Source organism: Peromyscus leucopus, chromosome 4 (assembly GCF_004664715.2).
Source record: "Peromyscus leucopus breed LL Stock chromosome 4, UCI_PerLeu_2.1, whole genome shotgun sequence".
Taxonomy (NCBI): domain Eukaryota; kingdom Metazoa; phylum Chordata; class Mammalia; order Rodentia; family Cricetidae; genus Peromyscus; species Peromyscus leucopus.
Window position 1 is genome coordinate 46,682,281 of NC_051066.1, and position 25,189 is coordinate 46,707,469.

General features: G+C 37.5%; 1 protein-coding gene and 1 non-coding gene across 7 annotated transcripts in view; one reads left to right on the forward strand and one right to left on the reverse strand.

Annotated features, from left to right (window-relative positions):
• Ubr3 (ubiquitin protein ligase E3 component n-recognin 3) overlaps nucleotides 1–25,189 on the forward strand; it is a 146,857-nt gene that overhangs the window by 33,328 nt on the left and 88,340 nt on the right. For all 6 annotated transcript variants that reach the window (XM_028881970.2, XM_028881969.2, XM_028881971.2 and 3 more), the window contains exons 6-11: nucleotides 7,067–7,133; nucleotides 8,524–8,654; nucleotides 10,178–10,406; nucleotides 16,828–17,007; nucleotides 17,548–17,681; nucleotides 23,710–23,796. In XM_028881970.2, coding sequence (XP_028737803.1) covers nucleotides 7,067–7,133; nucleotides 8,524–8,654; nucleotides 10,178–10,406; nucleotides 16,828–17,007; nucleotides 17,548–17,681; nucleotides 23,710–23,796 — 828 coding nt within the window. The remainder of the gene's footprint in view (nucleotides 1–7,066; nucleotides 7,134–8,523; nucleotides 8,655–10,177; nucleotides 10,407–16,827; nucleotides 17,008–17,547; nucleotides 17,682–23,709; nucleotides 23,797–25,189) is intronic.
• Nucleotides 11,408–11,514, reverse strand: LOC114701825. Its single transcript, XR_003735878.1, has one exon. It is a non-coding gene; the product is annotated as a U6 spliceosomal RNA (small nuclear RNA).

Genomic DNA, 25,189 nt, shown 5'->3' on the forward strand with positions numbered 1-25,189 from the left:
ATTGTAGCTAGTAATGACTATTGTAGAGTTTTAATAAGAAAGTTTTATGTATAATGACTGTTATTATACATCAAGAGAATGAAAGCTTGTATTTAAGATTGGAAAATATTTTGGAAAGGCACTTCAAAGTACTGTTTATATGTGTACATATGAGCATGTGTGTGTGGGTACTCATGAAGGACAGAAGAAGCTGTTGATACTCTAGACTTGTAGTTATAGGTAGTTATGAGCCTCACATCCTTGGGGATACTAGAAACTGAACTCCAGTCCTCTGCAAGAGCAACAAGCACTTGTAAATAGTTGCCATCTCTCTATCCCTCTATCTCCCCCCCCCTTTTTTTTTAAAAGACAGGTCTCACCCTGTAGTCCTGGCTGGCCTGTAACTTTCTGTGTAGACCAGACTAACTTTGAACTCAGAGAGAGCTGCCTGTGTCTGCCTCCTGACATGGCACACATGTCCCACCATGCCCAGCCCCCTTTTTTGGGACAAGGTATCTTAGTTAGGATTTCTCTTGCTGTGATGAAACACCATGACTAAAAAGCAGATTTGGAGCTGGGTGGTGGTGGCATGTGTCTTTAATCCCAGGACTAGGGAGAGAGAGGAAAGGGCTTATTTGACTTATACTTCCTTATCACTGTTCATCATCAAAGGAAGTTAGAAGAACTCAAACAGTGTAGAAACCTGGAGGCAGGATCTGATGCAGAGGCCATGGAGGGGTGCTGCTTGCTGGCTTGCTCGGCCAACCCAGGCATGACACTACTCACAATAGACTTAACCCTCTCCATCAATCATTAATAAGGAAAAAAATGCCTTACAGGCTTGCTTGCAGCCCACTTTTTATGGAGACATTTTCTTAATTGATGTTCCCTCCTCTCCAATAACTTCAGTTTGTGTCAAGTTGACATAAACTGTCCAGTACACAGGGTCACTCTGGGTATCCCTGCCTGTCCTGAAACTCTCTATATATACTGGGCATGGCAGAGATCTGCCTGTCCCTGCCTCTTGAATGCTAGGATTAAAGGTATACACCACCATGACTGACAGAATCTTATTTTGTAGGTCAGGCTGGCTTAGATTTACTATGTAGTGCAGATTGGCTGGACTCACAGCATGCCCCTTGCTTCAGCCTCCCATGTTGCTGGAATTATAGGCATGAACCACCACACCTGGCTTAGAGAGTTGATTTTTTACCTTTCTTAAGTGAAAAGGAATGTATTAGAAATTGCTAGCCAGGCGGTGGTGGCGCACACCTTTAATCCCAGCACTCGGGAGGCAGAGGCAGGCCGATCTCTGAGTTCGAGGCCAGCCTGGGCTACCAAGTGAGTCCCAGGAAAGGCGCAAAGCTACACAGAGAAAGCCTGTCTTGAAAAACAAACAAACAAACAAACAAACAAACAAACAAAAAAAGAAATTGCTAGTATTCTTTATAGCTTAAAGAACAAAAGGTTTTTAAATTTAATGAAGAGCCAAGTTATAATGTTATTAATCTTATGCTAGTCTTTTGAACTTGCCTGTTCTATTTTATTTCTGCTTTTGTTTCTTATTTTTTAATGGGAAATATTGTATTAGGATCATTGGCTTGCATGAAAAAAATATCACTGGGAGCTACTTTATAAGCACAAAATGTGTTGAGTTGTATTGTGATTCATTTAGAGAGAAAAAGAGGCATTTCCACCCACTCAAGAAAACTAATGGCATACTTTAAATTTGTATTGTACTTTTTTCAAAACATTTTTTGCACATATTACTAGAATGATTAAAATTAATAACTCAGGAAAGAATAGACTATGCAAATAAAGGAGGAAATTGATGAAAGGATGAGCTAGAGTGTAGTGCCTAGATGGAAAGCCTCTTGAATGAGTCACTTTTGCCATTTGAAAATTTCATTAAGGCTTTTAAAACCTGCCCCCACCTCCTTCCTTTTCTTTTTCTCTTATATTTTTAGTGTCTGGCAACCTCAAGTGCCATAGCAAATTTGCTTCAGTGTTCATATTGAAATTTAATGAGGCTTGATGATTGGAATTTCTATACTTTTACCCTATAGGCTCACAGATTAGCAAGTCAGCCCTTTCATTATTTCAGTCTGGTAATCTAACAAATTATAAGTAAAAGACAAAAGGACAGTTTCATTTTAATTACCCTAAATCAAGGTAGTTATAGCAATTAAAAAGTATTTCAACGACGCGGTCTGTAGCTAACTAGTAGGGCAGCTGTTCAACATGCACTCCCCCTTGGGGTTGATTCCCAACGTGTACAGAAATAGACCTCAAGTCCAAATCGACAAAAGTAGAATTTCAAATTGGAAGAGATATTTAATTTAACTTTCAGTTTTAGGATGAAGAAACAGGCTTGAGAAATGGCTGAATGGTTAAAAGCATTGTTCTTCCCGAGGATCTGAGTTTGGTTCCCACATCCACCTGTAATTCTAGCTCCAGTGGTTCTGAATCTGATGCCCTCTTTTGGCCTCGAGAGCACCCACACACATGTGTGGCATACCTACATACATATAGATAAGATAAGAAATAGACTACACATATCTTTGTGAATCAAGGAGGACAATAGAGACTTCTGAAAACTGACAACTGCAATAGTAGCAAGATTTGTTTCTATTTTGGAGTTTTATTTGAATGAGTGTGTGTGTGTGTGTGTGTGTGTGTGTGTGTGTGTGTGTGTGTGTATTACAATCCACTTAATTTTGATCATGTCAGTGTGTTAGGTACTTGTCTCTGTTGTCTCCAGAGTAACAGAACACTGTGTACTCAGCAGTGCTATTTATATACATGACATTTTTTATAATATTACTTCTTATCCCTTTCTTGTATAGCTCATCTGAAATAAGAGAAAATGTTTATGCTATATGGAACAAAAATAAAATCAAGAACACATCTATATAATTTTTATGAAATACTTTAAAATTTAGTATATATATATTTAAAATTTGTGACTATCAGATAATCCAGTTTAATAGAAAATCATCATCAGTCTAATATGTGAGTGGGACTAATTATAATTAGATGTTTCTGAGAAGGAAGAGAGTGTGTTGTAGGGTAAGGCATTTTCCTTTTTTCAGTCAGGATTTGTTTTGTAACCCAGGCTGCTTTAAGTCTTTGACGCTTCTGCCATGGCCTTCTGAGTACTGGGATTACAGGTAGGCATCACCATTCCAGCATACAGATAACTTCCCAAGGGAACCTTAGCTAGACTGAGGGTCATAAGCAGTGTCTATGTGTACCATAACCAGATCATTAGTTTCTGTGACTTTGAGGTACAAATGAAATAAAACTCTTTTATCCCATAAAATTATGACCATCTGCCAGGTGGTGGTGGCGCACGCCTTTAATCCCAGCACTCTGGAGGCAGAGGCAGGCGAATCTCTGTGAGTTCCAGGCCATGACTGTTACACGTAGGAACCTGTTACACATCTGGAAAAACCAACCAACCAACCAAACAAACAAACAAAGCACTAGCTGCTCTGCTCTTCCAGAGGACCTGGTTGGTTCCCAGTACCCACATGGCAGCCAACAACCCTATGGAACTCCAATCTCGGGGGTTTGATGCCCTCTTCCCATTGCACACGTGCACAGAAATACATTCAGACAAAACACCTGTACAATAAAATTAAACAGAAAAAAAATCTTAAACTCAAGTTCCCCCAAAGACCTTGACTCTTCCAAATTATATTCTCATTCTCTCTCTCTCTCTCTCTCTCTCTCTCTCTCTCTCTCTCTCTCTCTCTCTCTCTCTCTCTTACACACACACACACACACACACACACACACACACACACACACACGCAAATGTTAAAAAAAAGCTGGATGTCATGATACCTATTTGTAATCCCAGCACTCCTATATTGAAATGGGAGGCAGAGACAGAATGATCTGGAAGCTTACAGGTCAGCTAGCCTGTAGTCTGGCTCAGCAATGAGAAATCTGCTTCAGCAAGATTGGAGAAGAGAACTAACTCCTAAAAGTTGTCCGCCTGACTGCCGCACACAAGTTACTGTGTGCATATGCCTGCATTCACATGTGTATCCATTCCTTTCTGTCTCTGTCTCTCTGTCTTTCTCTGTTTCTCTTCTCTCTCTATCTCACACAGTAATAAAGAAGAGAAAAAGCACAGTGATGAAGTGATAGATATGGTTCTTGTTTGTCTCCTTATTTCTTTGGAAATATTATTAGATTTGAAATTTTATAAATGCATTTTAAAGACTACTGACTTGTGCATTGTCAAACTGCATTTAGGAAGAGTGTACTACTGTAATGCTATCAACCATCAGTTTGTAGGAGTGCTCATTTCCCCACAAGCTCAGATGGCAGTCTCCCTTCCTAGCTGTGTGTGATATCTGCCATGTTGGTAAGTCCCATTCAGTGAGAAGCCCTGTTTCCAGATTTTTGTCTGTGTTTTGACCCTAGGTTGTCTTTTCGCATCCTCTCCTTTTCTTGTGTTTAGATAGAACCTAGGCCTTTCCCAGGCTGTGCAAGAGCTCTGCTAGTGAATTATGTACCGCCCTCATGTTCTCTTTCTGAATGACCTTTTCTTCCTAATTCTGCTTGTCCTTTAGGACTACACGGCCAGGAAGTGTGGGGAACTTCATAACACTCTGTCACTTGCTCATGGGTAACCTCTTTATAGGAAGTTTACATCTGAAAACTATGAAGCAGTTCTGTTAGAAGGTGTCAGTACAGTGTAAAGTTGTTGATTCCTTTGCGGTATTTCCTGTATTCCCCGACTTAGGAGTGGTGAATCATAACCTTTAGTTAGAGAGAAAAACGTCCCTTAGTTCATAATGAAGGGAGCAGGAACCTCCTTTCCAGCTGTATTTTAGGAAGATTGATTAACAGTATTAACTACTTGCACTCAGGACCCCTCTCCAAGAGGCACACCTGCAGCTTTTCCTTGTTCTCTCTCTCTCTCTGTCTCTCTGTCTCTCTGTCTCTCTCTCTGTCTCTCTCTCTCTCTCTCTCAGTCTTGCTTTCACAGAGCTCTGGCCTCTGTTACTCTTCCTTGGACACAGGGGTCTGCACTGTCTGTACTAGTTAGTTGTCTTATTCTATGGTACAGTCTTAGCATCTTCTGAGACAGTCTAAACCATCCCATGATATTTTCCTGGCATACAAATGAAATCCCCAGGTATCAATTATTGTTTATGTACTTCTTTAGCTCTGACGTTGAATAGGTTGTGAGGGACTTGTCCCTTAGTGTTCTCCCTAATTAATCCATTTCATTTGTAAAGTAAAGTTTTTCACAAGTGTATGCATCATAAGTGAGCAGAAGTTGCTTGTATTTTTTAGTGTTTTTCCAAAGCATATTATTATTTTTACAATGTCAATTCCAGCTTCTAATATGTTAGGCTTATTTTTTTGGAATTCAATCCTTCCCTTTTCCCTTTTTGTATGTTTGCTATGCATATGTCCTGGTTTGCTTTTTATTCCTGTGTTAAACATAATTACCAGAAAAGTAGGAGAGGAAATGGTTTATTTGGCTTAAACATTCTGATCATAGTCAGCCATTAAGGGAAGTCAGAACAGAAATTCAAGCAGAAACTGGAGGCAGGAACTGTAGCAGAGACCGTGGAGGAGTGCTGCTTCCCAGCTTTGCTCCACAGGAGTTGCTTAGCTGCTGTTTGTTTCCAGTGCAGGACTACCTGTCCAGGCTTGGCACTGTCCACAGTGGGCTGGGCACTCCCACATCAGTATTTATTTTCAGTAAGAAAATATCGTGCATAGTGGCCCACAGGCCAGTCTGATAGAGGCAATTCATTAATTGGTGCTCCTTCCTAGATGATTCTAGTTTATGTCAAGTTGGCAAAACAAACTAGTATAGTGTGTGTGTGTTTGCATGTGTGTGGGTGTATGTGTGTGCATGTACCTGTGCTTGAGTTTGATGTTGGAATCACCTTCCATCATTTTCCTACCTTTTTCAGGATCTCCCTGTTAAACCAGGGATTACCCATACTGTTAATCTTAGCAGTCAGCTTGCTCTGAAGAATTCTGTCTCCTACTCCAGAAAGCTGGGGTTACAGAGAGGCTACACATCCATCTGGCATTTATGTTGAGTTCTGGGTATCTGAACCTTGGGCCTCCTATATGGCAAACACTTGAACCACTCAATTTTCTCCCTCCCTCCCTCCCTCCCTCCATTCCTTTCTTCTCTCTCTCTCTCTTTTGGTTTTTTGAGACAGGGTTTTACTGTGTAGCCCTGACTGTCCTGTAACTCACTTTGAAGACCAGGCTGGCATTGAACTCAGAGAGTTCTGCCTACCTCTGCCTCCAGAGTGCTAGGATTAAAGGCATGTGCCACCATCACACAGCCTCTCTTTTGTTTTTAGTTTTGAGATAAGGTCTCATGTATCCTAGGCCCTGAATTTGATTTGTTGCCAAAGATAACCTCCCAAGGGCTGATCTTAGTGTCACCAAGGCTAATTTATGCAGTGGTAGGGATTGAATTCAGAGTTTTGTTCATGGTAGGCAATTACTCTACCAACTGAACAAATTCCTCAGTATTGGAATTTGATTTCTTTAAAATTTTTTATATTTTCTATTTATTTATATAGTTGTTTTGTGTGTTTGTGTGTAAGGTGGTGCACATGCCAGGGCGTGTCTGTGGAGATCAGAAGTCAAATTACTGGATTAGGTTTTGGAGATTAAAGTCAATTTGTCAGTCTTGGTGACTCTGTCCACTGCATCTGTGGCCTCTAATTTGAATTTTGAGCTCATTTTGTGTCATTCTCTATGAAGTCTTTCCTCGATTTGCTTTGGTCTCCCTTCCTTTCCTCCCTTCCTATGGAAATTCCCCTGTTTCTCTAGCTTCTTTGTGCCTTAATGTTATGTGTGTAAGCTTTTTACAAACATTTTTATTTTAGCATTTTGGAATGCTCAAGAGTCTTTCTCCATATGGATGGTTATATTTAATAATAAAGATATTTTAGTGTGATTTCAATAAAATTGTTACATAGAAGTGAGTTATGTTAGTCAGTAGTATGTAAGAATATATTTGTTACATTTATATAAAACATACATTTATGAGCATGGCTATGGATAATGTTGACTTTGTTTCTTCCAGGAGGACCAGGACGGGAGTCAAGGCTTGGGCAAGAGAAAGAGGGTAAAGCTAAGCAGTGGCACCAAAGGTATTAATAGTTTGCCTAGATAGGGCTTCACTACATCATCTAGACTGGCCTTGAAACTCACTGTGTGTCCATGTTGACCTTGACCCCACAATCTCCTTGACTTAGCCTCCTAAATTTTACTGGGATGACAGGTGTGTGCCACTATACCTGGTTATATTCTCTTTTTTCCTTAAAAATGCTTAAAAACAAACAAAACACTTAAATTTTAGGAATGTCAACTACATAGTGAGACCCAAGACTCTGGGTTTATTTAAATTAACATAAATTTAAAATGTAGATAACTTTGAATTTGATGTTTTCAGTAATATTTAGTTTTAACTTCAGATTGTTTTAAATTTGTACCATGATATTATTCTTGTTAAGAATGGCAGTTCTAGAATGTCTTATCCAAAACACTTGGGACCGGTTTCTGATTTTATGATTATTTTCCATGTGTGGATATTTGGGCTATACTTATGCCTGTGCACTATGTGTGTGCCCAGTGCTTGCCAGGCTAGAAGAAGGCATAGGACCCCTTGGAACTGGAGTCGTGGATGATTGTGAGTCACTATATGTGTGTTGGGAATCGATCCTGGGTCTCTGAAAAGGCAGCCAGTACTCTTAGCTGCTAAGCCCTCTTTAGCTCCAGTTTTAGAGTTTTTTTTTTTTTGTTTTTTTTTTTTTTTTTTTTTTTGTTTTTTGTTTTTGTTTTTGGTCATTTGAGACAGGGTCTCATTGTGCAGCCTCGGCTGTCCTTGTGGTCTGTGTGCTACTCAAACTGGCCTTGAACTCACTGAGAGCCACCTGCCTCTCTGCCTCCTGAGTGCTGGAATTAAAGGCCTGTGCTACTATTGCTACAATGCTTTTTAAATTTTGAAAAACATTGAAAAATTTTCATAAAGTTTTCTAGTTATGTGCTCAAAACATTTCAGATTTTGTAGCATTTCACATTTTTGGTTAGTGATGTCAAGTCTAAACTTGGAAGCAGTAGAAATTTTAGCTAGATGGCTATGTTTAAGAACAAGTAGTACTACTGGGCATGGTGGCCTACACCTGTAATCCCAACACTCAGGAGGCAGAGGCAGGTGAATCTCTGAGTTCGAGGCCAGCCTGGGCTACAGAGTGAGTTCCAGGACAGCCAGGGCTACACAGAGAAACCCAACCAAACCAAACAACAACAACAAAAATAGTAATAATTAATTTTTGAGTAACTGCTTTATATTAAAATTTTCAGGTTAAATGTTTTGTTGTTTGTGCGCTATGGGAGTTGGTAACAGTGTTAGCATCCCAGTGAGAGGGTATCTGAATTATAGGTTCTTTCAGGTGTGTTGGATGGGCTGTTGGATTGCGTGGTAAGGTTTAAATGAGATGAGCAACTGAATTAATGATACATTTTCTCTTTCTTATGCAGATCAATCCATAATGGATGTTTTGAAACATAAAAGTTTTTTAGAAGAACTATTGTTTTGGACAATAAAGTATGAGTTTCCCCAGAAGATGGTAACTTTCTTACTCAACATGCTTCCAGATCAAGAGTATAAGGTACCTATTGCTTCCTTTTGGAACTTTGCTTTCATTGTTTTTTGTCCTTACATTGTTTTCTTTTGTTGCATTTCTGAGCTGAGGCTCATTATAATGTAAGTACAAGGATATACCATGAAAGGGCATCAGTTATTCTGTTGCTTGTTCAAGTCTGCTCAGAGTACACAGAATCCAGCTTTCCCTCAAAGTAGCATTACTCAGCAGAATTCCAAAGCATTGCCATTTTTGAATTTAAAATTTAAAACAATTATAAATACTATGGTTTAAGACTATAAAATTTTACTTGCTCACAATTACACACCAAATTTTTGAAAAATTATCTTTGTTCTGTGAGCTCTACAATAAAATCTAAAGCCTTAGCTAGAAACTACCAGAGTTATATTACTAAACAAGTGAGTTTTGGGTTCCAAACAAGTGAAACTAGGTGTGAAGGGAATGATGGGAAAGGAACAATAATAAAATAATTCGAGAAGCAAGTAGTATGTAAAGTGTCAAGTCCTCTGAAGAATAATGACAAGGTTCTGTGAGAACTTGTAATGGAGTGATTGAGTTTAGATCATGGAGTTAGCACAGGTTAGTAGCTGCTGGTTACATTGCTAATGGGAGAATAGTTATTAACTCAAATACAAGTGTAGGGAGCTATAGTTTCTAGTTCCAAAGGATGTGGACCCATCTCTGAGCAGTATATGGTTATGGCAAAAGGACATAGCCCAATATATGAAAACAGTAAAGCATGCAATGGCCCTGTGTACATTAGGAGAGACACTCTCAAGTAGCACTATTTTGTATGTCTTTATACACACTAAAAAGTGCAACAGGAAATGTACCTGTGACATCGAAAGGAGATTGTGCCAATTGTAATTATTTATACTGCACAGCGTTTGCTCAGACTGCTGGTCAGCTTTCAGAGCAGGTGGGGGCAACTATTTCCAGTAATGTTGCTGTGGGGGTTTCCCGCCAGGACTTCAGATTTTACTACTGTGGTTCTCACAGAACTGTGTGGTCTGCCTTTGAACTCACTCTAGACCAGGCTAGCCTTGAGTGCTCGGACTAAAGGTGTGTGCTACCACCTCCTGGCTAAAGATACTTTTTCAAAACATTAATGTAATTTTAAGCAAGTAAAATTTTATATTCTTTAGCTAGTTTGTAATTGTTTTAAAACTTAAATAGGTTAACATTTTTAATTAACTTTTTAAAACTATCCAAGTATTTTACTAATGTTCCAAAAAAGGTATAATACGACTTAAAATTATCATTATTTAATTACCTTTTCATTTACCTTGCATAGCATCATAAGCTACTAATAGCTTTAAAAGCTGATTATAGTAGAATGTCAATTAAAGATATGCTTTAATTGATTATTAATACATTTCAAATTTAATAATTTGTTTCTGCTAGATACATATTAATAAAAAAAAAAAAAAAAAAAAAAAGCTGATTATAATATGCAATGTAGAATACTAACAGTAGTTTAAATTTGGAGTTAAACTGATTTTTTTTTTTGCTATTTAAAATTTTTACAGGTTGCTTTTACAAAAACTTTTGTTCAGCATTATGCTTTTATTATGAAAACACTGAAGAAGAGTCACGAGTCAGACACAATGTCTAACAGGATTGTGCACATTAGTGTCCAGTTGTTCAGCAATGAGGAGCTCGCTAGACAGGTGACAGAAGAGTGCCAGCTCCTGGACATTATGGTCACTGTGCTCTTATACATGATGGAGAGTTGCCTTATTAAAAGTGAGCTGCAAGGTAAACTCAGAATAATAGTCATTTGTTCGTTGGTAGTAACTTTTATGTAACAAGTTTTAAAAATACTTTGTATCCTTAAAGATAACTTAAAAAATACTGTAAAAATAATGCATGTTTAGAAAATAAGTATTTGACAGTTTGTAGTTGTGTAGAGAAAAAGTTAAAATCATTCCTAGTTTAGCCATTCCCAAGTAACTTCTGTTAACATTTTGCTGTATTTTTTATATTTTAATTAATTAATCAATTAAAAAAAAATTTTTTTTTGAGACCAAGTTTTTCTGTGTAGCCCTGGCTGTCCTGGAACTCACTCTGTAGACCAGGCTGGACTCGAACTCACAGAGATCTGCCTGCCTCTGCCTCCCAAGTGCTGGGAGGCATGCGCCACCACGCCCCACTCAGTACCTTTATTTTCGGGATAAGAACTTAAGTCATTTACTGTTGAATTCAGCAGGTGACAGGTGACAGTGCGAAGAAGGATTTCATGTCTCCTGATGTCAGAGCTTTCGTTCTGTGCCAGTACACAGGCAGGGCCACACTGGAAACCTGGGTCTTCACTTATTGACCCTCAGAGCTAAACCTTCAAAGAAGTGGGCAGGGGAGGTGGCTCAGTGGTTAAAGCTCTTGCCACAGAAGGTAGCATGAGGGCGAGCGTTAAGATCCTCAGAACTCGTGTAAACACCAGTGGGTTTTATGGTGGCCCTCCAGAGGTCAATGCTATATGGCTTTCTGCTCACAGATTGGTTTGACTTGCTGGCCTGTGAGCTCCAGGGAGCCAGCTGTGCCCAGCTCCACCTCTTGCCCTCCTCCTGCATGGCTACACCTGACTTTTCACATGGGTACTGGGATCTTTTCAGGCTGCATGTTTTTGTAGCAAGCACTTCACCAGCTGAACCTCTTCCATACCACCCCAATAGCTCCTTAACTCACGGTGTGACTCTTCCCTCCTATTGTAGGTACAGAGAAAGCGCTAGTGTATGATTGAACAGCATACTATAGTTTTTAAAAATATGGAACACTTCACGAATTTGCGTGTCATCCTTGTTCAGGATCCATGCTAATCTTCTCTGTATCATTCCAATTTTAGTATATGTGCTGCCGAAGTGAGCACTAAACATTATACTATTGATGTTAAACAATATACTTCTTTTGCTTTTTAGAAGAAAATTAAAAAACTGTTATGGATTTTTACTTTATGTAGCATGGCCTTTGAGTGTTAGCTGCATAATTCATAGTTTCTTTTTCCCTTTTTGAGAGAGCATCCATCATCTTTCATCTGTATCAGTGGCATTCTCTACAGAATTATACTTAATAAAAATTTACAAAAAAAACAAAACAAAGTGGTGCTTAGATTCATAAAGTAGAAAACTTAGAATTTAGAAACATATATATATATATACACATATATATGTATATATGTACACACACACATATATATATATATGTATATATGAATGTTGTGTACCCATTTTAGTGTATACAAGTGTGCCTGTGCATGCAGAGATCTGAGAGGATGGTGAGTGCTGAGGTGACAGACATGTGCAGTCATGCTCAGCTTTTTCCGTGGGTGCTGGATATTCAAATTCACGTCTTCATACTGGCAGAAACAGGGGTTCTTGGCCACCCGAACTATCTCTTTATCTTTATCTTAGCCCATAAAGTCTATTTTCTTGACTAACTGATTCAGCTGTTCTTCTGTGTAGTTTGCATTTGGCTTTTAAAGAGGAGTATTCAGGAAAAGGATATGTGAGTTTGTCTCCCATTTGTTTTTTCAATATATCGTATTGAAACTGTTCTTCACAAAAACTGTGTGACTCATGTGCCTGCAGGTTAAGTATGTCACATCAATTACATTACCCCAGCCAAATTCTGAAGCTACAGAATTTAGCAACCTTGAATGCTTTGCAATGATTTTTAAAATCACCTTCGATAATAACATACCATTTCATAATGCATATTTTTGCTTTTCCAAAAGTACCATAAAATTTGTACATTTTTATGTTAACAGTATTAGAATGTGCCTAAACTTCATTGAGTAGCTACAGATACTACAAGATTTGTTTTTAAAATTTTTAACTATTTCAAATAGCTTCTGTTTAGCTTTTATATGAATTGTTACTAGACACTATTCTTCTTTATTTAGTTTCTTACAGTACTTGAGATTAAATCCAGGACCTTTCTGTGTCAGACATATGTTTTACCACTGAGCCAAATTCTTAGCCTCTAGATAACATTTAAAAATTTCTTTATGGTTAAATATTAAAGACAATACAATGGGAATTCACAATGCCACAGCAGTAGCTAAAGAATAAAAGGAAAAAGCCTTCTAGTGGTCCAAGATCCCTATCTTATATGTTTACTATGTTATATACACATTTATTTTGTATACTTTTAAATTTCTACTGTAACTCATTTTTCATGTCTCTGAAATTTTTTAATTTGCCTTATGGAACAGTTTGTGTAAAACAGAACTTATAACTGTGCAGCATATAGCTATCTATAGAAATGTCTGCAGGTACTGATAACCACTGATTGATCTTGCAAATCTGACTACATATTGGAACATATATGTGTAGCTAGAGTTTTCCCGCCTGGCCCACAGTCAGGACAAATCTTTGTCACCCGCCAGTCCCACAGCCACTCAGACCCAACCAAGTAAACACAGAGACTTATATTGCTTACAAACTGTATGGCTGTGGCAGGCTTCTTGCTAACTGTTTTTATAGCTTAAATTAATCCATTTCCATAAATCTATACCTTGCCACGTGGTTTGTGGCTTACTGGCATCTTCACATGCTGCTTGTCATGGCCGCAGCTGGCAGTGACTCCTTTTCCCTTCCTGTTCCCTTAATTCTCCTCTCTGTTAGTCCCACCTATACTTCCTGCCTGGCCATCAGTGTTTTATTTATTGACCAATCAGAGCAACAGATTTGACATACAGACCATCCCACAGTACATATGCTTTGGTTGTTTGCATTGTCTCCAGTATGTAATGTGCATAGGAAAATCCCCACCAAGCTTATGTCCTTTTCCATTATCCCATGTGAGTATATATGTATGTACATGGACATGTGAATATGTGTCTTGATACACTGACAGAATTGCCCGGCCCTCAAGCCTACAGGTTATCTTGACTTCTGGTTTACTCTTTACTCTTACAGCAAACATTTGGTCTGTCTCTCTCCATCTCTGTGCTCACTATTACCACAGGCCAGACTCTTGCTGTCTGTGGCTGCCTTTAGACTCTCGGTGCTGCACAGCTGACCACATTCTTTCTCTTACCCTTCACTCCACCCCAGTGACTTTACTGACTTCTCCTGTTAACCCAACCATTGAAAGTTTATACCATTGCCTCTGTATACCGTTCTTCCTCTACGTTCTGTCCAAGTGATTGTAACTTTCCCCTAACTTCAAGAATATCGTTTATTCTCTCTCCCTAGTTTGTCTACTGAATCCTAATTCATGTTTCGTAGAGTAGCTCTTAGTTTAAATGCTACTCAGTCAAGAGAGTGTTCTTGAATTTAAATCATCTGCATTTGTTCATAAGACTCCCTGTACTTCTCTTTTTATAGCCTTATCACACTGTCTTCCTAGGTGTGTGTTGGGGTGCGGGGAGAATTTATTTTAGCATTTTATTCTCCAAGATCAGTAGAATACTCACCATAAATGCTCAACAAAGTGGTTTTTTGTTTGTGTAGTCCTGGCTCTCCTGGAACTCACTCTGTAGACCAATCTGGCTTCAAACTCAGGGATCTACCTGCTCTGTCTCCTGAGTGTGCACTACCACTACCTGGCAACAAGTATTTCTTTGTTGTTCTTTTTTTTTTTTTTAAGATTTATTTATTTTATGTTCATTGGTGTTTTGCCTACATTCATGTCCGTGTGAAGGTGTCAGATCCTTGGAACTGGAGTTACAGACATTTGAGAGCTGCCATGTGGGTGCTGGGAATTGAACCCGGGTCCTCTGGAAGAGGAGTCAGTAGTGTTCTTAACTGCTGAGCCATCTCTCCAGCTCTAGATTTATTTTTATTTTATGTGCATTGGTGTTTTGCCTGCATGTCTGTGTGAGGGTGTTGGATCCCCTGGAACTGGAGTTACAGACAGTTGTTGCTGCCATGTAGGTACTGGGAATGAACCTGGGTCCTCTTGGAAGAGGCAACCAGTGAGTACTCTTAACCACTGAGCCATCTCCAGCTCCAACAATTATTTCTTGATGAGTGCATTTCATTTAATCCTGAATCATTGCTCTTTACATCTTTAGTCAGGAAAGTACCAGCTTGGATAAAAAAAGAAATTGTAATTGCTTTACTTTTCTAAAGATGACAAGGTGTTTTTTCACAAGAACAGTTATATTTAAAGCACTGTTAGAAAAAAAATGTGTTCTTTTAAAAATTATTGTTTGTGCTTATTCATTTTCTAGTTTCAGTTAAATAGGCCAGCAATTCTAAATTTTATTTAGCTTTTTATTTTGTTATTCCCAACATGCTGGAACACTGTCTCATCAGTTTTCATTGGCAAGAGTTTTTATTTTTTAAATTGGAGGTGGGAATCTTCAGAATTTTGAATGTAGGCAATTCTTCTTCCCTAATGGAGTTAGTTTCCCCTTTTTTCATTCATTGGGAATCAGGGAGAACAGGCAAACTTGACTTGTAATGGTTCCTGGTTTTATGATATAACTCAAAAGTAGGGTACAGGGGGTGACTTAATAGATCACAAAATTCGTACACCATGCTAAAATATAAAAAAAAAAAAAAAAAAAAAAAAAAAAAAAAAAAAAAAAAAAAAAAAAAAAAAAATAATTCCATGAACTAAAATATAAATCTAACATAAAAAAGTTCAGTAGCAGCCCTCCTTACTGATGAATTTGGCAAATACATGGTTAGATGTAAAGTCTGATAAAGTGAAGAATCATTTAAAAGTGATACATTGTATTTTAACTTTAAATATAGAAAAGCCTTTTTATTTTCTAGTCCTTAATAAAAAACCTATTATTGTGGATGTGAATGAGTGCATTAGTTCTGGTGCATGTGGAGGTCAGAAGGCAACTTTGTAGAATCAATTCTCTCTTTCTACCTTTCCATGGATTCCAGGGATGGAACTCAGGTAGCCAGGACAAGCATCTTGATCTGCTGCGTCATCTCATTGGTTCCCATTCTCCAGTCTTTGAATTTTGTGGGCAAAATGTTTTTAGAATGTGGTTTTCTTCATTGAATTTCATCTCATATATACTGCATCTGTAAATTTTATTTTCAGTCTGTTTAAAGAAAAATTAGCATATCTCAGTGAAACAATCTTTTTTTTCTGCCCTGAGGTTGTTGGTTTTTTCCTTAAGATTTATTTATTTATTTAATGTATATGAGTGTTCTATCTACATGTATGACTTTATGCTAGAAGATGGCATCAGATCCTACTGTAGATGGTTGTGAGCTACTACCGTGTGGGTATTAGGAATTGAACTCAGGTCTTCTAGAAGAACAGCCAGTGCTCTTAACCACACAGTCATCTCTCTGGCACTATCCCTGAGATGTTTCTCCAGCACTATCCCTGAGATGTTTTTTAAACTTCTGTATCCCATGCATTTATTCTTATTGAATCTCAAATCATATGATCTAGTTTCTATAATACTTCCTAATATGAATTCATATTTCAATATTTCATATACTTTTTGTTTGAATCTATAATTATGATAAAAAGAACATTAGCATGAACAGAAAAAAGTGGACTTTTGGTAACTGTACCTCATTGTGTACTAGCAAATAGTACTGGTATTGAGCATTTGGTGTGAATATTGTGTGTTTCATAGTGGGAATGGAGGTTCCTTAGTCCAGTATGTTAGTTAAAAGGATTAGTTACTAAAAACTGGTATTAATGACAAAAATTGTTATACAGCCTAATTCCTTCCATTCAACGATAATTTAAACTTGGAGGATTTTTGGGAGATCTTAAAGAGGTTTCGGTGTTTATTTCTGAGATAATACTGTTTGGTAAAAAATTGCATTTACATAAATTCTTTGACTAGAAGATAGCAATTAATACGTCTCACTTGAAATGAGCAGACTTGAATGCTAAGTTAGAATGAAATTAACCTAGTGATGATGTTTTTGGTTGAAACAGAAAATACATTATTAGAATCCAGAAAATGAGGTTTTCTAAGCACATAGCTAGCCCAGTATCAGCAATGAGGAGGACATTTAGTATGGAGTCCTGTCACAGTGTGCTCAGTGCTTTATGTTAACATTTCGTTGACTGCCTTTGAGATACACTCCCTCCCTTATTTTAAGTCTAAACAACATGTCTAGAACCATACAGATTTTAAAAGGTATATTGGGGTTAGGATTGAAGTGTTTCTGATTCTAAAGTGTATAATAATATTCTGTGTAATTAGGGAATTTGTTTTTAAAAAAGTAATTTTTGGACTTTTTAGATGAAGAAAATAGTTTACATGTTGTGGTGAACTGTGGAGAAGCCTTACTGAAGAATAACACTTACTGGCCTCTTGTTAGTGATTTTATTAATATTCTTTCTCATCAAAGTGTGGCGAAGAGATTTTTGGAGGATCATGGCTTGTTAGTTACATGGATGAATTTTGTTTCTTTCTTTCAAGGTATGAATTTAACTTTTTTTGGTTCAAAAGATACCTAATGCAACTATTAAATACTAATTAAAAATAATAGCACACCATTGAGATTATAAATCAGATGTCTCATTATTTGAATTAATTATTATTTGTAAGAAGTTTAATATTTATTCACAGTAACATAGCAGGATTTATTAAGAAACGATTCCAATTTTCTGGTAGTACATTAAAACATTAGAAACTTGAAATCTGTTTTCTCATATTTGTAACATGTTCATAATAATTTGAACAATAATTGTCAGCAATTAAAATTGTTTTTGATTTTCTTATTAAAGAAATTCAGTTCTGTTTGTGACATTTACAAAATGTTTCTTAGGAATGTTAGTTTGTTAAAAAATTCTAAAAAAAAGGACCTGCTGTTCCTGTATTTCATTGTAAACTTATTTATATATGTTCTGTGTAGTTGGTGCTACTTGATTCAAAGGTGTTGAGCATAGGGAAATGTTTGATTTTACTTTACATCCTGTGTCTGTTTGATAAAGTTGCGTATGCTTTCTTTTCTACAAGGCATGAACTTGAACAAGCGAGAACTCAACGAGCACGTGGAGTTTGAGTCTCAGACCTACTATGCTGCTTTCGCTGCCGAGCTTGAGGCCTGTGCACAGCCGATGTGGGGACTCTTATCACACTGTAAAGTTAGGGTAAGTGCGAAGCAGTCTTATGAATTCTGCATTTTCAAAATAATGACTTAAGAAAGAAAACACACCTGAAAATATCATATGTAATGTGCAGTGTTTAGTTGTTTCAGTTTGAATTCACCTTTGTGGAAGCTTACCTGAAACAATATAATTCATTTATATCATCAGACCTCCTCAGCTGCCCCTGTTTTGAACAATTGTCAGAACTTCATAATATTTCACCTTTAGCATTATTGTTTCATATTAACTGTTGCTGGTTGTCTAACACCTTGTGTCTTTCAAAAGATAAAGATGGTCTTCAAAAAAAGTTCATAGTTTGACACAGAGTTTTGTTCTACAGCCCAGGCTGGCCTTCAACTCAGTTTGTCTTCCAGCGGTCTTGACTTTTTAGTCCCTTGGCTTCAGCTCTCTGGGTGTTGGCATTACAGGGGCATGCTATCATGACTGGCTGAAAACTTGTAATTTGAAGATGCTAAGCACAAATAATTTTTATACAACTTGCAAGTGTTGTTATATATCAAATCATTAGTTTGATGGGTCTTTAGAAATCAGAAAGAATCCTCTAAATCTACTAAATGAAAGATTTTATGAAAATTTTGATATAAAACCCCATGAAGCTTCACCCATTAGCCTGTGTCAGTAAAAAATTCTTCAGGTCTCACTACATAGTTTTGACTAGCCAGGAGCTTGCTCTGTAGCCTGGGCTGGCCTGGAACTCACAGAGATCTGCCTGCCTGTGCCTCCTGAGTGCTGGGATTAAATATGTGTGTGCCACCACTCCTGGCATAGCTGAGATCTTACAGTGGGAATATTTCGAAGCCCATTGTTTTAGTCTCTGCTCGTTCTCTTTATACAGGGTGACTAGGTCAACCCATGAAAATCTGTTTGAGATTTGTGTCTTTGTGTGTGTGTGTGTGTGTGTGTGTGTGTGTATCTTAAGTCATTTTACAAATGTGACACAAGAAAATGAAACAAAAAAGGGACAGCAGGGTAAGCTTTTCCTCACAGGTGGTAATGAGGTTTCTTTCCATCATCTATCCTCTAAGTATCTGTGTTCCTTTCCGTGGTTTTTTGAGTCTGTTTTCTCCTGTGGATTTACCTATTCTCTAAATGCGGTGCCTCACAATTTAGTGTGGTCTAATTTCAAATTTCAAAAGGTCATGTTGATTTTATAGGCATGTAAAATGTCTCAAATCTCTAATAATCGTGTCTGTGTGCATGTGAGAGAGAGAGGGAGGGAGGGAGAGAGGGAGGGAGAGAGACAAGATTACGAATGAATGAGTATGTATATGTTTAGTGGTAGGGACTTACGTGTGTTTAAAAAAATCCAGGGTCTTACATGTTTTAAAAACTAAGACAAAGGCTGGAGAGGTGGCTCAGTGGTTAAGAGCATCTGGCTGCTCTTACAGAGGTTCTGAGTTCAATTCCCAGCAACCACATGGTGGCTCACAACCATCTCTAATGAGATCTGGCGCCCTCTTCTGGCCTGCAGGCATACATGCAAACAGAACACTGTATACATAATAAATAAATTAAATCTTTAAAAAACAAAAAACAAACAAACAAAAAAACCTAAGACAAACCTCGATTACCCGCTTCATTAGATTTTGTTTTTATTTTTGACATACATTCTCACTGTTGAGTCTCAAACTCATGATATTCTTGCCTCAGCCTCCCAAGTGATGGGCTACAGATGTGTACCACCATGACAGCTTTCAAAACATCTCCTTGTTGTGCTGCATTTCACTTTGTGTTTTTCATGCCATTTAATGGTATCTTCAATGATTTAAGTATCTCTACAGTTTGCCTTAACTTATATGTATAATTAGTCCTCTTATACCATCTCCATGCCATGATCTATGACTGTTCCTTTTTTTAGTTTCCAAGCTTTGGTTCAGGCTAGCCCCCACTCTCCCATTTGCAGTATATGCTTTCTTGAGGGGGTCCCTGCAGGTGTCATATAGGGAAACAAACCCCACAAAGAGAGAATGAAAACCCAGTGCAAATGGACTTCCTCAACCTGGATCAGACTTCAGGAAGTCTACCAAGTGGTTCATTGTCAGCATATTTAAAACAGGACACTTTGTTTTAAATTAAAAACAAAAGGTTTCCCAGCAGCAATGAGTCCAATCAGTCCAGTTCCAGGAGCACAATAAAGCTTAAGGTGTGACTACCTAGGAACTCTTTACAAAGTGCATGTGACCATGAGGATGGTTCTATAGCTAGAAGGCCTAGGCTCTCATGTGGTCTCCGACTGACAGCATAGAGGTCAGCAGGCCATGAAGAACATTGGACATCTCCCCTAAGGATGGGTAATGGTCTAGGGAGGGAAGAGTCTGGATAACCATTCTGGGGAATTAGTGTGAGGTCTGCCTCCACAGATAGCAAAAGGATCACCAGGTTGTTAACAGAATCCACTCTCAGCTTTCTGGATGGAACGCAGGCATTTGATTTTATCTCCTCCAGTGAGGAGACATCCCTGCATGATTAACATCCCTGGTTCTCTTAGTGCTTCTCTGTGAGTACAAGGACCTCTGTGCCTCCAACACTGCCTCATTGTCTTTTCTTGTTTCCAGTGCTTTTCTTGCATGGAAAGTTATCTGGGAAGTAAAAAAGAAAAAAAAAAAAAGGACAGATTTTGATTGATTTGATATGCAATTGAAGTTATCTGGGAAGTAAAAAAAAAATACACGTTTAAGCCTTATTGTTAGAGATTTTGATTGATTTGATATACAGTTGAATCTGAGTAGCAGTTCTAGCTAGAGTGAATAACTATTAGAGTTAACTTTTGAAAAAGTCTGTAAGACTCAAGCTGATGGCTTAATTAATGTCCTGTCATCAAATAGCATTCCCTGTGTGTTCATAGTTCCTTGTTTAATCTCAGCTGCAGCATTTATTTAAGAACTCTTTGTTTGCTAGTTTACTCAAAAGGTTTGTTAAATGCTGGTCTATGTTAGACACTGTCTACATGTTAGGTATTTTGGTATTGAACCAGATAGACATGGTTCTTATTCTTGCGGACACAGTGTAAACATATGGACTTACTTTGTTACTATACTCTATGGCAAAGTAACACTGTTTTTGTGGGAGAGATGTTAAATCTGAAAACCAGAGAAGGCCTTTCTGAAAAAAGAATATGAAGGAACCAGCTGTGTGAAGAATAAAAGAAGGTGGGTTAGTGGTGGCCATGGGGGAGGTAGATGGGAGTAAACCATCTCCTGTGAAAGTGTTTGCTTGTATAGGGAATTTGTGTCTAGTACTAGAGTAGATAGGATTCACTGGAGAGAGAGGGATCAGATTTCAATTCAGGTTCTTATAGATACATTGAAGAATCTTAGGTTTAATTAAAGAGACATCTGTGAAGATTTTAAAAACAGTTTGGGATCAGATTTATATGTTAAAGACTAAGTATAACAGAGTGTAGCATGGTGGTAGAACTCTTGTTTAGCGTGTGTGCACGCATACCACAACTAGGAATAGATAAATTAAGATGTTTTGTTAAGCCAATTTCTTGGATATTTCACTTATGATTCTTAAAACGCACTTCTAGAAGTGAGGAGAAGAATGATGGTCTCTGGAAACTGATAGTTGAGGGAGCTTTGGAAAAAGAAGTTTTCAGAATCAGTGCTCTTACCAAATTGCTATTATTTATTTTTCAGTGAGAATGGCCAGAGCTGTTTTTAGCAGTCCTGACAGTTTTAGAAATGGAAAGTAGAAGAAGCAGTACTATTTAAAGTTAAGCATCTATTTTGTATCTACATTCTCCATTATAAAATCTAAAAGGAAAGGATTGAGTATTATAAAGTAATGGCTCATATGATTTATTGTCTTTGTATATAATTGCTTTCATCTAGTGGCAAATTTGGTTACTGCAGACTCAATGAGTCCTTGATTCTTGGCGCATACAGCTACGTGCTAATGAGGCCTAGTGCTAAACAGACATAGAGCATTTTATACGCATAATTTCATTTGTATCTTCATGACTTCTGGGAGGTAGGTAGTGTTATGCCCATTAATGGAGAAACTCAGACAAAATTTAAGTAACTCATGGCAGGTTATAAAATGATGAATTGCCAGTATGTATACTAGGGTGGGGAATGTAGGTGGGAGAATGAGAAGAGATTATCTGAACACTATGTTAAAATACACTGTGTTTAGAAGTGGAATTAATAGGTCATCTTTAAAAGCATTCTCGGTACCTTTGGCTAAGTTCTGTGGTAAGTCTAAGTTTGTTGTTGAGACTTGTACTCACTCATGGAACAGTCTGTCCAAACTCTGAAAATGGCATATTTGGTTTTCAGAGTTTCTTTTTCTTAACAAAAAACTTGCTTCATACTTTATGTGTTTATTGATTGACTGAATGATTGATTGATTGTTGGAGGGGTGTTGTATGTGTCTGAGTGTATCACAGTGTGGGTATGAAGTTCAGGAGTCAGTTTTCTTCTCCCACCATTTGAGTCCTTGGGGATGAACTCGGTCAGGCTTGGTGGCAGTTGCCTCTACCTACTGAACTGTCTTCTGGACCTTCAAGGTTTCTTTATACATGAATTAACTTCCACATTAGTTTGTTTAAGACAGGTTATTTATTATTAACTTGTGTGTCATTAAATTTTTTTTAGTGAGAGATGGGGAGCAGAATGTGTAAGATAATATTTTTATAAAGATAAATCTTATACAGGATAGATTGGGACAGAGTGAGACTGTTGGCAAGGTGACCAGATAAGTGATGTTTGGACTGGATGGTGGCAGCAAAATAGGCGAGGACCTATATGATAATGTCATGAAGAAGTGACAGGACGTGGAGCAGAGCAAGGTAAAGGAGAAATGAAGACTGAATGGGAAGTGCGGTGTGGTAATGCAGAGGTGCAGGAGCTGAAGGCCAGCCTGGAACACATGCGACTCTGTCTCAGGAGAGGGAGGAAGGCAGGAAGACAGGAAGGCAGGAAGGCAGGAAGGCAGGAAGGCAGGCAGGAAGGAAGGAAGGAAAGAAGGAAAGAAGGAAAGAAGGAGTGTGAGATTCGCCTGGTGGTTTTAAAGGCATGGGCCGTTTATATAGGTAGCTGATGAGGGTAAGCTCTTTGACTTCGATGCGTCATGCACCTTTATGTTATACGTTGTTTCCTGAAGGACATTTTGTAATTGTCTTAATTTAGATAAATTTTGCTATTCTAACCATTTTAAATTATACAATTCAGTGGTTGATAGTGTATTTTCAAAGTTGTGCAACCACATTACACTAATTCTAGAACATTGTCATTATCCACCAAAGGAACCATTTACTTTCCAGTTCTGACCTCTCATTATCTCCTGGGAACTATACATACTTATGGAGGAAAGGAGGGAAGAAATTTTTATTCCAGTCCTAGCATATATATTTCTCTTTTTGGTAAGAGCCTGTTTTAGAGTTACATTTTCATTTAACTTAAAACTTAACTGAGTGGATCCATTTTATTATAAAACATTGTAATTGCTTTTCACAGTTCTCATACTGCAAATGGCTCACACCATTTTTCTTTCTAAGCCAAGATATTACAGGCTAATTATAGCATGTGCATGTTCTGTCCTCCTTTTTATTGTGTATATCCATTAAAAATTGCTCTTTCACCATTTTCAGGTGAGCAATTCAGTGACAGTGATTTTTAACCATCACCAGTACTTTTTCATCATCCCCAAGGAGACTCTGTATTTGGTGAATAATAGTAATAATAGTAATGAATTTATAGTATTTTGGGGAGCCATTGAAATAGAGTCTGCATTTAATTTATTTAAAGCATTTGCCAACTTTGCTTCACTTTAAAGAATAAATAGAAGGAAGCACATTGTATTCTGTAATTTTAATATTTGTCATTGGTTGCTACTTTTATTTTATGAAGGAATGGTTTCTTGAAACAAAATATAGGTTATCTTGAAAATATATACATTTTACCATTATATATGCAATGCTTATAATTTTTACTACATGTAATTTAATGTTCAAACTATCTATGTTTATGTACTATGAAATTTTTGTAACTTTTTTTTTGTTTTAAAGGAAACTCAAGAGTATACCCGAAATGTTGTAAGGTACTGCCTTGAAGCTCTTCAAGATTGGTTTGATGCTATTAACTTTGTAGATGAGGTAAGTTTATGTATTTATTGTATATGCTTAAAAATTGGTTGTGTTGGGGATTGAGCCTAGGGCTTTGTGTATGCTAAACAAGTGCTATACTACTGAACTACATCTCTAACCTGTCTAGGTATGGATGTTTTTTTGGCATATATAATAGCATTTAAGGAAAAAGTGTTAGGTTTCATTTAACATTGAAAATTATGAGTACCTTTTTAATGGGATAAGAGTAGAAGAATTGGTTTCATAAAGACTTCACAGAACAGGTGGAAAAGGGATGGCTAGTTCTTTGGCATTTAGGAAATTGCAGAGAACCTTAATTGTATTTGCTTGTCTCCTTAGAGGACAGAGGCATACTTTTTCCATTTTAAGTGTGTATGTGTCATTTCTCAGGAGTGAAAATTAGCTTCAGTTGAAGAAGTAAAAGTGTTGGCATAAATGTGAATGGGGCAGAAGAAATTAATGAAAAGTATATTCCAACTTTATTATTTGAGCAGTGTTCTTGATAGAGAATGGAAGAATGAGCTGGAACCAAGGTGTGTTTTCTTAATAATGAACAGAGCTGGCACAGGGCACACTCTGTTGGCACTGAAGAAGTCACTCCTTCTATTAGAATGCAGAAACAGAAGAAAGAAAGACTAGACAGTGCTCCCCAACTGCCCAACCCCCAATTTAAGCTCTGAACCTTGGGCAGGTAGGACCCCTGTTGTGTATGTGTGTAAGGGTGGTGAATAATTCTTCTTCTTCTTCTTCTTCTTCTTCTTCTTCTTCTTCTTCTTCTTCTTCTTCTTCTTCTCCTCCTCCTCCTCCTCCTCCTCCTCCTCCTCCTCCTCCTCCTCCTCCTCCTCCTCTCCTCTCTTCTTCATTAGTTTAGTGTACAAAGTTAGGGGTTTCATTTTCTGAAAAATATTTTAACAGAAAATTTACTGAAAAGTTAGGAATATAAAGAACTTTTTTTTTTTTCAGGAATCTCTGAGTTACTGATTCTATTCCCATTTCTACCCAAAACTTTAATATGCATTTACCATAAGTTAGAATATTCACTTATATAAACAAAATGCAACTTTATAATCATTCATGTATTCTAAGCATCTAATTCTTAGAAGTCATTTATGTCTTAGTAGTTGCTCACTGATATATTCTTTTATTTTTGGGGTGTGTGTGTTTTTTTTTTGTGTGTGTGTGTACATACATATGTACATGCAAGTCACTCAATTGCCTGGGGATGTCACAGTCAACTTTGAGTGTCATTCCTTAGGAGCTGTCCATCTTATTTTTGAGACAAGATCTCTTATTGTTTATAGCTCACCAAGTAGGCCAACCTGATTGACTGGCCCTAGGATCTGCCTTTCTCTCTTTTCTCAGTGTTGGGATTATAACAGGATACCTGGCTTTTTACATTGAG